This window comes from Phaethon aethereus, assembly GCF_964289735.1.
Source record: "Phaethon aethereus genome assembly, chromosome: 26".
Classification (NCBI taxonomy): domain Eukaryota; kingdom Metazoa; phylum Chordata; class Aves; order Phaethontiformes; family Phaethontidae; genus Phaethon; species Phaethon aethereus.
In genome coordinates, this window is record NC_138602.1 from 3,212,445 (window position 1) to 3,226,197 (window position 13,753).

Genomic DNA, 13,753 nt, shown 5'->3' on the forward strand with positions numbered 1-13,753 from the left:
TTGGCGCGCGCCGCCCGCCCGCGAGGCGGCAGAGAGGCACGGGCGCAACCAGAGCCGTTAGGCTCAGCGTGGGAGGGGCGGGATTAATCCTCCAGTAACCAATCGGTGCCAGAACCGGCCGGGCTATCGACCAATAGCGCGGGGGCGGGGGGGTAAGAGGGAGGGCGGGCCGGCCGGCTGGCTGGCGGGCCGGGCGGCGGGGCCGGGACGGCGCGGTAGGTTGAGCGGTCTCATTGATTCGGTGAGCGTCGGGCCGGACTTCGGCGGGTACCGTCGTTTAAACACCGTTTGTTTTCTTCCCGGTGTAAACAGAACCGGCGCCATGTGGATCCAGGTGCGCACCATGGACGGGAAGGAGACCCACCGCGTGGATTCGCTCTCCAAACTCACCAAGGTGGAGGGGCTGCGTCTACGGATACACGAGGTTTTCGGTGTCGAGCCCCACCAGCAACGTCTCTTTTACCGCGGCAAGCAGGTACCGACGCGACGGGGGGGGATTTGACAGCCCCAGCCCCGCAGCAACGAGGGAACGAGGGCGGGCGGGGGGGGCCCGCAGCTGCCTTATCGGCTGCGGGCCCCCCCTGCCCGTCCCCACCCGTCCCCACCCCCTCCAACCGTGTCCCCCGCTAGCTGGAGAGGGATATTTTAATTAATTTTTTTTGTAATTGCTTGAAAACGGGGTGTTTTGCTGCCATCTACTGATTCCGGAGGATTCAGCAAGATAGTGGTTTTTGGGTGTTTTTTTTTTTTTTTACTTGCAAAAGGTGGTGAGTTTTTTCCCCCCTTACTATTTTTCATCTAGTCTGCTGCTTTTCTGTCTTGACACCGCTCTGCCGAAGTCTCTGAAAATACAGATATGACCAGAGGTTTTGTGGTCTTAAAGTGCTTGAAGTTTTTTGAGCCTTGCAAATTTTACTGCTCTGAAAGCCGTAAAGATCCCGTTTCCCATTTTTCTTTGTAAATTGGGATAACAGCCCGTGATTTTTAAGTTCTTCTGCTCTTACATCACAATCTCATTAGGTACAGAACCCGCTGTAAAACCTTGAGTGGTTCATTAGCATATTATGTTCTCGACAGTCTGTTTATTAACTGTACAACTGCGATCGTAATGCACCTAAATTAGTATTAAAAACAACTGAAACTGTTTTCAAATACATTTTCCGTATCCTCCACAGTACTGCACTGCTAAACTTGCATGCTAAACAGACTTCTGAAACGGTGGTTTGTTGTTTAAAGAAATTCATTTCAGAAATAGCGGGCTACTTTAGACTGCAATGGGAATACTGTGAGATGGGTGGAGTTCGACAATTTCTTCTAGTCCCTTTTTTTCCACCTTTCCCTCCCTTTTAGGATAACTAGAGCTAGCTGTACATTATAATTAGTAGATGTGGCTGTAGGATATGGAAATACACCCGGATTTGCTTTAATCTAGCAAGCTCGGGTACCAGTAGTAGTAAAAAAAGAGGCTTGTAGGAATATGTAGCATCTCTGAAGGGCTTGTCACCTCGGTTTTGTTGTTAGTGTAGATTCGGGTGCAGTAATTACCCATTTGTTGTTGTAGATAAAGCGATAAGGGAGGATTGGTCCAGGGTACATACCAGCTGTCAGCCTTACTTACACTGAAGTCTGTGCAGATAACTAGGGTTGAACAGATTTTCAGTAGAAGTGATAGCTTTTTTCAGAAAGGATGCACTTGCCTTGTAAAGATGATTCCTCTTTGTGTAACTCCAGTAGTTCTTAGTTTAGGTGTGGTTTTAGACAGAAACATTTATCCAGTGTGATCTAACCTCTCTTACTCATCGTTCCCCTGCTGTGCTCATTTGTGCTTTGTCTGGCTTTTTGAATCGTTAGAAATGTTCTAACTACTAGTAGTAAAAATTTTAAAATTATGTTAGGAAAATAGTTGTTCATTAAAAAACCTGCCTCCTTTGTCAGAGGTACGTTTTCAGATGCTGGCACTTCTTGCAGACTCTCCTTTGAACTCCCGCAGTTTCACGCCCTGTTCGTGCGCTCTGCTTTTCCATTTCTGTGTGCACCTGTCGTCACTTGTGTTCTTTGGTGATAACTACTGTTGCTAATGATACCGTATTTGTAATATTGTCTCTTTGTTAAGAAGAAACAACCGATTTCTGGTTTGTTCTTGTGTATCTCCGTGAGTTTTCATCTCTAAACCAGAAAAAGTCGAGATCGCTCCCTGCACGGTCAAATTTCCAGGGATTGTTCCATAGCCATTTTATGCCATAAATCAGAATTGAATTATCATAGTGATTCCCGTGAAGTGTAAATTTTTGTGGTTTTGCTCTGTTTCCCCCTGATAGAGAACAAAGCTCTGGGGATTGCATTTTCTGGTGGTTTGGGCTGGAAGGGGATGGTCATTTCCTGTATAATTTCTTAGTCAGACCTTAAATATGTGGTGAAGCTTGTCTAAACTTATAACTGCACTGTGGTCTCAAGTATTACATTTTAACTCTAAAACGGTAGTGCTCCTCAGAGTTCTTGAAAGGTAATTGAAAAAACTGTTTGGTCCTCTGTGCTTCTCTTACTTTTTGCAGGGGTAGGATCTTGATTTGACTTGCAAAATAAACTCTTAAAATTAGACAGAGTGTGAAATTAGGGCATGCCTGGCTGTGCTACAACGTGATTGGGTAGTTTCAAGTTGAATTGACTCTTTTTTGATTTTACTCTCAATGGAAAAATTGTGTGCTTGCCCAGAGAAAAGTAGGTGATTAACTCTTTGGCTTCTAGTTAATGCCACGTTTAACAGAGCGATGTTGTAACAATGACATACACAACTACAATATAAAGACCAGTCTGCGTTAGTGTTCATGTTATGGGATGTGTCTGATTTAAGGAAGAAAGAGCTTCCTTTCGAGTTTGTAGGTCACGTGGAATTATCTTTAAATCCTGATAGGAATTTAGGGGATCTGTAGTTCTTGAAGTCCTTCTTCCCAGAGTTGCTATTTCTAGGGAATGTACTGCAAACCTTTTCAGACCTCCTAGAATGCTGTGGCTTAATCTGGGTAGCAAGTCTACCGCAGCATGGAAGTCTTGTTTTTCTAGCTTGGAGAGTCTCTTGAAAAAAGAACATTTTAAATATGAAGAACAACAATCTATAAGTAACTGTGATGCTGAAGAACTGCCAAGTTCCTTGATTGTTAATGGTTTTCAAGCAACGTGCTCTTTCTTGGCACACAGAGACAATTACAGCATGATGGGTGGTTTTGAATTGGAGAATCTCTGTTGAACGAAATAACCAGATTATTTTGATGCTTTCCCTGTAGATGGAAGATGGTCACTCCCTTTTCGATTACAGTGTTGGACTGAACGATATTGTTCAACTCTTGGTCAGACAAAGCCCAGCAGTGCTTCCTGCTGTTAGTAAGGAAAAGGATTCTGAACTCTCTGACACAGACTCTGGCTGTGGCTCAGGCCAAAGCGAATCTGACAAAAGCTCTCACAATGGAGAAGGTGCCATGGAACTGGAGGGACAGCCGAGCACAGCGGCGCAATCCGACTGGACTGACCCGGGATTTGGTCTCTATAAGGTGAGTTGATTAAAAAGCTAAGATTATTTAAAACTTGCACTTTAGGAGGGGAGTTGTTTCTCTGTAGTTGAGAATTTCTAAAAATCTTTAATGCCCCAATTGTGTGGGTGTTTTCCCTTTTTTTTTCTTAAACGCTCCAAGAACAAACAAACAAAAATACCAACCAACCCACAAACCAATTGAATGCAACATGTTGTAGGTCAAAACATTTTATTTTTCATTTTATCCTTTTAACTAAAACTACAATACATGAATTGATTGGCGGGGGGGGGAAGAAAAGGCATTGAGAGTGCCTGTTTTGATTTAAAAAATTTTCCCAATATTTTTGCTTGGAGTCACTGCATTTGTCAAAGCTGAAACTTTCTTGAATGAACAAAAGAAAATCTCAACCAGCTGTTCAGAATAATTTTACTTGTCTCTTTCCATGGATTTTATTACAGATCTAGTGATGTCTTTGCCAGACTATGAGCAAGACAGTCCTGAAAGTCTGTTATAGACTAACTAATAATGATTTATACTAGATAAGAAAGCTGTTTGTACACATGGTGGTGCAGAATGTATATTTAGCCTTAGAGGTTCAACCTGAGAAGACTGTAGGGGTGCACAATGGGATCAGGAAGGCAAAGGAAATCTTAATTTTTAAGATGATCTGTTAAATATCTTGATAATGAAGTTCTTGAAATGGTTAAATCTTCAAGTAGACTTGGAAATTAATACTTAATTTGAAAATCCATTTTTGGTGATCTGTACGCTTTGCTTTGTATAGATCAATGACTTGGTTGATGCTCGAGATATGAATATGGGAGCTTGGTTTGAAGCCCAAGTTGTAAATGTAACCAGAAGAAAACCTGCAAATGAATCGGCTGACATTTGCACAGATCCTGATCAGCCAACAACCATTCCTGAAGAAGATGTAATATACCACGTGAAATACGAAGAGTGAGTTTTGTTACCTTCTTGGTTAATAAAGTCATTTGGATCATGATGTTGATGGGAAATTTTATTGTAGAGATCCACAAGGTAAAACAGAACTGGGCTGGCACAGTTGTTACATGGCTGAACCCTGTTAACTGTAAGTTTGTCTTACAGTTGGAATTCCAACTGGAATTCTACTGGGCTGGAATCAAGTTTTTAGAAATATGAAATGCCGTTATCCAAGTTTTAAATGGTATACAATAGTAGCAAAGTTAGACTGCCTGATTCTGGCTGTGTCTGTGTGGGAGAGGGGGATTTTGTTCCTGATGGTATGCTTGTGTGTTGTGTGTGGCATCAGTTGTTAAATTGACCTGTCTGGATAAAATCTATCACTTATAACAACTTGTGATGTTGAATCTGATTTTTCTTCTCTATCCCCCCCTGCCTCTCTTCTACTTCAAGTTATCCAGAGAATGGAGTCGTAGAATTGAGTTCGAATGATGTACGGGCTCGTGCACGGACTATTTTGAAGTGGCACCAGCTAGAAGTAGGACAGGTGGTGATGGTCAACTATAATCCCGATGAACCAAAAGAGAGAGGTTTTTGGTACGATGCGGAGATTCTGCAAAAAAGGGAAACGAAAATGATCAGGGAGATAAATGCAAAGATATTACTTGGGTAAGCAAATTCATAAAGAATAGAAATGTGGAATAAATTGAACTCTTCAACTCTACTTAAGCTTTCATGAGGTCCAAGTGATTCTGCCAAAAAAACCAATGCAACGCAAATGGTGCAAGAGAAGTGCTGGGGAGACACGAGAAGCTGGGCTGTCCTTTTTGGGTGATTGACTTCGTCGTACTGCACTTTTGATTAACTTCTACTGGAGAAATTGGACACTTTAAGGCAACAACAGGGCACGCTGATCCGTGGATTCACATAATGCTGGGAGGGTGTGAAGCCCCATATTCACCAAGAGGCGAAGAATTGTTTACTGTGTTAACTATCCATAATGGTTTTACAAAAACTTCAGTGCAATGATTTGTACTAGATATAATGTAGGCAGAACCCTCACTTTGTAAAGATGATGATAAATTACTCCGATTTTCACCTAGAGGAGAAAATCAGCCTGTATATAAGGGACTTTCATCTTCAGGAGAAAAAAGTATATATTTTTTTAAAATTTCAGACAAGTTTCACAAGGTTGTCACAATATTCCTCCCTTCTCCTCTCACCACAGTGATCTTGACTTTTTAACTATAAAATGAGAAGACTTAGTATGAAATATTTGGGGAGGAGAAGAGTCACTAATGATAACTGGAATGTTACAAGTGTCTGGATTCTTATTGCGACAAAAGGGGTTAAGTTTTAATCGCATGAAAACGATTTGACTCATGCTGATGCTGTCCCAGATAATGTAATGCTGTAACAGGTTTCTTGTGATACAGGACTAATACCAGACCAGTCTGCATTACCGATGTACATGTACAGCTGTGAATTCATGCCCTATGATACTTTCAAAGTATGATCTTTTTTCACTTTTACCAACTTATAGGGATGCTGGTGATTCCTTGAATGACTGCAGAATTACATTAGTGGATGAAATTTATAAAATTGAAGAACCAGGCAGTGCTTGTCCAATTAGCACCGGTCTGTTAAAACGTGAGTCTGTTGCGTAGTTCTTGCATGTCTCAGTCTCGGCTTTGTGAGGATCAGAGGTCTAAGAGTTCCGAGACACTTGTAGTTGTGACTCCTTTGACTGTTTCCAGTATATCTTGGCACTTTCTGGAGCCTGAATATGTACTGAGGTTTCTTTTTGCTAACAGGACAAAATGGACCTGTGTGTAAAGCGTGTAAGGACAACCCAAACAAGACCTGCAGAATTTGTGCTTGCCATATCTGTGGAGGTAAACAAGATCCGGATAAACAGCTTATGTGTGATGAGTGTGATATGGCTTTCCACATCTACTGCCTCAACCCTCCCCTTAGTAGTATACCAGATGATGAGGATTGGTAAGTTCTAAGTATGTGTGTGTGGTATCGCAATTACCATCTAATTAGGAGCAGAAAGTGAGGTCTAGGGCTTCATCTTGCCCTTAGGTGGCAAGATTCTGACTGTACAAACTGAAGAGATGTTTGTGCGGTTTTGGGTTTTTTTGGTAGGACTTTATAGCTTTTCTTGAGCATCAGTTTAGTGAGAGTATGTTCTAAGCTAGTGGTGTTCGAATTTCTTTTCCTAGTTTTGGGACCTGTATGCCTATTTGAAGAGAACTGGAGCTACCTATAAACCAAGTGCAAACCTGATGCCAGGAGGCTTAACTTGTATAATGGTTTTTATGGGTCACTTACAGGTAGTCCACAGGCCCCATCATCATATTAGACTGATGATATCTACTGTTTTATATATGAAATATATATGGTTATAGATATATAGAGATAGTGAAATACATCTATCTATGTACATATAGTGAGGCCAGCAGGGACTAGGGCAGTGATTGTCCCCCTGTTACTTGGCACCGTTGAGGCTGCACCTTGAACACTGTGTTCAGTTTTGGGCCCCTCACTACAAGAAAGACACTGAGGTGCTGGAGCATGTCCGAAGAGCAGCAGCAAAGCTGGTGAGGGGTCTAGAGCACAAGTCTGATGAGGAGCGACTGAGGGAACTGGGGAGTTTGGCCTGGAGAAAAGAGGGCTGAGGGGAGACCTCATCACTCTCTACAACTACCTGACAGGAGGGTGTAGCGAGGTGGGTGTTGGTCTCTTCTCCCAAGTAACAAGCGATAGGACAAGAGGCCAAGTTGCACCAGGGGAGGTTTAGATTGGATATTGGGGAAAATTTCTTCACCTGGAGGGTTGTCAAGCACTGAACAGGCTGCCCAGGGAAGTGGTGGAGTCACCATCCCTGGAGAGATTTAAGACGTGTAGATGTGGCTTGGCAGTGCTGGGTTAATGGTTGGACTCGATGATCTTAAAGGTCTTCTCCAACCTAAACAATTCTATGATTCTATATAGAGAGTGAAATATACTGTTTTATTCCTTGAGTCCTGTTTCAGCATTTTATACCATGTTTTTTATGATACAGCCGACTTCCTGACACACCTGCAATGGCTTAGAAGATTGTGCAAGGATACTAGCTAATACAGGTCTAATTCCAGTATGGAGAGTTGTTTCAGTGTCCTGTCTAGTTTCACATGGGGAAATTGTAACATAACTCAGTATGTTTTGAGGAAATTCTCTTTTAATTTAAGGCTTTGCTACTAGTTAATTTTCATTGACTGGTGACTTTAGGTATTGCCCTGAATGTCGAAATGATGCAAGTGAGGTGGTTTTAGCAGGAGAGAAATTAAAAGAAAGTAAAAAGAAACAAAAGATGGCATCTGCTAATTCATCCTCGCGGAGAGACTGGGGCAAGGTCAGTTCAAAAGCTGTTTTATTTTGAAGAATAGTGTGTGTTAGTTCCCTGTAATTCTTGGCTGATTGGTCTTGCTCTTTGAAACAGGGTATGGCATGTGTTGGTCGCACAAAGGAATGTACCATTGTCCCCTCGAACCACTATGGACCGATTCCTGGGATTCCGGTTGGCACCATGTGGAAGTTCAGAGTTCAGGTAGGAAGCTGAATCCTGGCCTGAGACACTGTACGGAAAAATGGGAATGATCTATGTCTTATGAGAACCTGAAACAGTTAATGCTGGAGTGTATGTCACTGGATATTTAAGTGCAAAAAGGAACGAATTCTGGCTTTGTGTAGACCAAGTGTTCCATAACTAATGCTGCATTGTCCAGGCATTTCAAGTGTTTTTTTCCTCTAGTGCTTTTTTTGGTAACTCAAAACTCCCAAACCAAATATATGTGTTTCCAGTAGTTTGTCTTGGAGGTGTGTAGTATCTTCCACTTGTTCTGTTGGTAAGGGTGTCTCTTGGATATCTAGATACATTAAACAGAAGTTTTTCTCATCCTGTTAGAAATTTGGGGAAGAAAAAGCACTGACCTATCCAGATCTTGTTTTCAAGTATTAGATGAAGGTTGCTATTGCAAGTCTTTCAAACCCAATCCCCTTTTACAAACTTTTAATATCTATATTATTCTTAAATTCCTGGAGCTTTTTAATAAGCAATCTCAGGAAGATCCAAATTTCTAAATTCACATAATAAAAAAATCCCATGTGCTCAATTCACTGAAATATTCAATGGCTTATTTTTTAAAAGCATTTTTCTTTCTTCTATTTGGAGCTTTTTGGATGATAGTGGTGAGAGCACAATTTTACCCTGTAATATATGCAAAATGAATTTGAAATAGTACTATTAGTTAACTTAGTTCCAAGACCAAAGGGTAGTCATACTGTCTGTAGCCTGTTGACAGCAGTTGCCCAGCAAACGTGTTTGGCTTTTTTTTTTCCCCCAGGTGAGCGAATCCGGTGTTCACAGACCCCACGTAGCAGGCATACATGGCAGAAGTAATGACGGCGCCTACTCCTTGGTTCTGGCAGGAGGCTATGAAGATGACATAGTAAGTGAATCTTGATTATTTATGCCTGAGAACCAATTACCTTGTAGTTAAAAGAAAGACTTGGCCTTAGTTAGGTTTTACACTCTGTATCAGACATTTCCCCATCTTGATGGGGGAATAACACTAAGAAGAAGAACTATGTTCTTCAGAAGAAAACTAGGCGAAGGAAAATTACAATCCAGTAATATGTGCCAACCTGAGAAACAGGATCACCTGAATTATGTTTAATACCCATACGACGGCTTTCAATCCAAGAGTCCTTAGCTGCCTTTTTGGGGTCTCCATGGCATCCACAGTTTGGACAGTCTCACGGTATATGCTTCCTGTGTCGGGAGAGTGTTCAGAACAAAACTAGGGACAGAAGTCCTACTTCTGAATACACCTTTTGGTTCTGCTAGCCAAACCTAAGCTGTACCAGGCTCTACTGCTTGTTCTTTTTTGCAGATCACTGGTGCATTACTAGCCTGTACACCCTTACCCTATTAGAACTCGGGTAACAGGTAGCCCACAAATCTCAGTAGCTGTTCTAAGTCTTAATTCTGAGTGAGGCACAAGTTACACTATCTTTATCTAGAACATGCCCCTGCACTTCCAAGCAGATTCTGAGTGGTGTGCCGCTCTCTTGGCGGAGGTCTCTGTGCTGTTAACATGTGTGACAAGGCAACAATTGTCACCTTGGCTCTTTTGCCAATGTAACAGAGGAGCATAGACTGAGTCTGGGAGCTTAAATGGAGGAAGCATCTTTCCTTTTTTCAGAACAGCCTATTAAAGCTACTTGATTAAAAGACTCTTCTGCTTTTATTGAATTATTTTTGTGAATGCGTTGAAACCATCCATGTACGTTTCAGGATCATGGAAATTCCTTCACATATACAGGGAGCGGAGGGCGTGATCTCTCTGGAAACAAACGCACAGCGGAGCAGTCTTGTGATCAAAAACTCACCAATATGAACAGGTCGGCAACATTCGCACTCCATTCCTAACCCTAGTGGCTGGCAATCTGTCAACCTGAAAAATCGTTTCTCCTGTTTGTATCAAAAGAAACTGGCTAAGTGGAAAAGCTGTTGAAATTGTTTCCACTGTGGTGTACGCTGCAGATCAGTTGCACGATAGAAGTGCTTCTTATAGCACACTATAAATGAAACAAAATTGTAAATGGTATTGGGCTTGCATTTAATGTTGACTGAAACTTAAGGAACAGAGTAGTAAATTAGTGTAGACGTTTTCATACTCTCTTCTGAAGACCTTTGCACTCACTGGTGTATGAGTCACCTTGGGAGTCGAGATCATTTGTAATTCTGAACTGTTACTCTCACAAATAAGTGTGGACTTAAGTGGAGGAGGTGGTCCACGCAATTACGTTCAGGTAATGTAATGAATACTGAGCGTATTTAAAACGTGGTCCCCACTCAGGAGGCTTAATTACTATCTTCCAGAGTTCTTAGTGTTATACAAGATATGTGAAAGTGCTAGTATTTAAGACAAACAAACAAAAGCCTGGCTATATCCTTTTTCCTTGGAAGAGATTCGGAAGGGGCTCCTTCTGTATCTGCAAAGTGGCAGTAGCTTCCAGTTTTTTGGTAGCCGTTGCTGTGGTTCAGCACAATGCCAGTATGCTGCTACTCTTATTATTGTACTCAACTGTATCAACGTGTTGCTCTGAGTTAAATAGTACGGTTAAATTTATAACTTGTTAGTAGTTGGTTTACCATGCAAGCTTTGCTTTGCTTTATTTTCCTGCTGATTCTGAAGAGTTCTGCCTGGGAAATACCCTCAGTTGATTGGACTTTCTCTTGCAGAGCTCTGGCTCTGAACTGCAGTGCTCCCATCAATGACAAAAATGGAGCTGAAGCCAAGGACTGGAGAGCTGGGAAGCCGGTCCGAGTAGTGAGGAATGTAAAAGGAGGCAAACATAGCAAATACGCTCCTGTAGAAGGGAACAGATATGATGGAATATATAAGGTAAGAAGGATTTGAATTTGAATTGGGGAAAAATAATTTGGCTATGGACAAGGGGTTTTTATATTGTATGATTGACTTGCATCTGACTTTTTTTTAGGTTGTGAAATACTGGCCTGAGACAGGGAAATCTGGGTTTTTAGTGTGGCGTTACTTACTTAGGAGGGATGATGAAGAACCTGCTCCTTGGACTAAAGAAGGAAAGGACAGGATGAAAAAGCTTGGCCTAACAATGCAGGTACACTTTTGGAACATCATCATGGTTCTCCTAGACAAGGAACTTGATGGATAGCAGGAATTTTTCTATTACACATTCTCATTGAGGATGATCTTCTTCGCCTTGCATAAGAATCAAGACAGCCCCCCTTAGACTGAGGGGCACACCAGTGCTTTCAGTCTTATGGTTTGTTTGTTTTCTTTTTACATCAGGAGGCTAAATGGACAAAACTCACTTTCTCATAGAGAATTTCTATAGTCTATTCAGTACCTTGCAAGAGCAGGGATCTGCTGCTGCAAATAGAGAACCCCTGGAGCAGTTCCAGAGGTCATCTTTCTGACTGGCAGTAGTCTACCGACACGTTTGCATTGGATGCTTTTTGTTTTGTGTTTCTGTAGTATCCTGAAGGGTATTTGGAAGCTGTTGCAAACAAAGATAAGGAAAAAGAAAATAATGGAGATGAGGAGTTTGATACCCCGGGAAAAGGAAAGAGGAAAAGGAAATCAGCAGGTTTGTGGAGTAGGCAAGTGGATATAGAAACCCTTGTAGGTTTTTGTGCATTTTACCTAGTTTCTCTTTTTCTGGTTGCTTTTTGTTTGCTCTTTTACAAGTTCATTGTGTTTTCTTTCAGGTGGGGAGGAGAAACTCATTACCTCCCCTACAGGGACTCCAAAGAAAACTAAAGTTGAGCCATACAAGCTGACATCTCAGCAAAAATCTCTTATAAAAAGTGATGAAGCCAATGAAAAACTGTGGAATGAAGTACTAGAAGCTCTCAAAGATGGACCGGTAATGTCATGCTTTTTTTTCCCCCCTGAAATAAAGTGACAACTATTGTACTATCCCTAGACACAAACCTTTTAGCTGCATTAAAGAAACAGCCTCAGACGGATAAGTGTTTTTTTAGTGTAGACATCCACAGCATAACTTTAAAGCCCTGTATTTGATGTCAGTAAGACAGTTATCAGAACTCGTTTAACGTGACTACTTTTTTTCCTTGCTAAGCTTTGTAGAAAAACTTTCTATGACTAAAGTAAGCCCTTGCATTTAATGTGAGGTGGTTTGTTTTGGGTTTTTTTTTTCTGTATCTTCCAGAGAGTAGTAGCAATAAATTGATTAAAATGTTCTCTTTACAGAAATTTCTAAATAAAGTTGAAGAGGCCTTCTTGTGTATCTGCTGTCAGGAGGTTGTGTTTCGGCCAGTCACAACTGTATGCCAACACAACGTGTGCAAGGTGAGTAGCTGATAGCACTAAACAAGTCAGCTTAAGGCTTGTTGGCTTAACAGACCTCAACAGAAGAGTTCTGAGAGAGGAGTGTGGGGGGTGTCTAGGTTGTTTTTTTTGCCAGTAGTCTTTTAGTATGAGTCAGGTTTATATATTAAAACTTTATGATTTGATAAAAGTTCTTTGATACAGAAAAGTCTGTGCTTTAAAGGAAGCTCCACTATTGTATTGCCACTATCTGATTCTTTTAAAAGATGATGAGAGCTTCTCTGTGGGCTCAGTGATGCTGGTAGGTGATGCTGACAGATTCAACAGTGTTATGGAGCGTATGGGGTTTTGTTTTTTAAAGAGTGAAGTGTTTTTGCAGAAGCTTCAACGGTCTTTAACAGCTGCAGGGGATTTCTTGATCTTCAGAAATGTAATTGAATGAAATCTCTCTACCATATACCTCAACACCGTGTCTGTGACTAACGTGCTCTGTTGAAGTGCACGTGCTGTTGCACATAATGAAGAAAGTTTTCTCTCCAACTGCCAGCCTTGCATTGCTCTCGGCCTTTCTCAGCTCTTGTCAATACCTGGGTGAACTAGGATATAAAAGGAATCTCATTCTCTCCAGTGGGGGCTTTGTAGAATAAGTGAAACTGCACAAGCCTCTTTCTTAACCAATTTTTTTTTTTTGTCCTTCACCAGGATTGTTTGGATAGATCCTTCAAAGCTGATGTATACAGTTGTCCAGCCTGCCGCTACGATCTTGGCAAAAATTATACCATGCAGGTGAATGAAACACTGCAGACCATTCTAACTCAGCTCTTTCCTGGATATGGCAATGGACGGTGATTCTGTAAAGCACTTCTAATTTTCTTTTTTTCAAACTTATGAATGGATTTTCAATGGGCTTAATTAAAAAAAAAAAAGTAGTCTGTGTTCTCCCAGACCCCTAAAAAAGTTTAAAGTCTTCCTCGTTTTTAAAAAACTATAAACTTCAAGGAATATCTTTTTGTATGTTTGTGGATTTTGTTTTTGTTCTAAATGTTGAACTCTGCGTTCTCCCTCCCCCCAACTGCCATTCATCAGCACAGAATTATTTTTCTTTAATGGACTTACAAAGTGTTTCCGGTAAGGCTGCTAATGATTATGAAAGTTCTCAGAGTGCCTCCTGTGCCCCCTCTTTTTTTTTTTTCTTAATTCAAAAAAATGGCTTGGTTGCTAGAACAATCTTCAATGTTTGGGGATTTGGCCATAAAGGTAGACTTGTGCATCACCTTGGCAGCATTTTGATGCTCAATTTGTACAAGATGGCTCCTGGCTTAATGATCTTTTTACCACAAGTGTGTATTTGCTACTTTTTTTAAAGAACTGTTTTTTATACATTTGACAAACCTATAA

General features: G+C 41.2%; 1 protein-coding gene across 2 annotated transcripts; it reads left to right on the forward strand.

The window, feature by feature from the left end:
* Positions 1-322: 322 nt before the first annotated feature.
* UHRF1 (ubiquitin like with PHD and ring finger domains 1) lies at positions 323-13,753 on the forward strand (the record flags this gene model as incomplete). Of its 2 annotated transcripts, none has more annotated exons than XM_082011016.1 (16): positions 323-475; positions 3,282-3,545; positions 4,312-4,484; positions 4,923-5,138; positions 6,013-6,119; positions 6,284-6,470; positions 7,746-7,869; positions 7,957-8,064; positions 8,861-8,965; positions 9,814-9,920; positions 10,765-10,927; positions 11,025-11,162; positions 11,540-11,660; positions 11,773-11,930; positions 12,278-12,376; positions 13,058-13,753. In XM_082011016.1, the coding sequence occupies 16 exons, from the start codon at positions 323-325 to the stop codon at positions 13,202-13,204; spliced, it is 2,370 nt and encodes a 789-aa protein (XP_081867142.1). In that variant the 3' UTR covers positions 13,205-13,753. The 2 variants fall into 2 exon arrangements, with proteins under 2 accessions (XP_081867142.1, XP_081867143.1); XM_082011017.1 differs by having other exon boundaries at positions 11,540-11,651.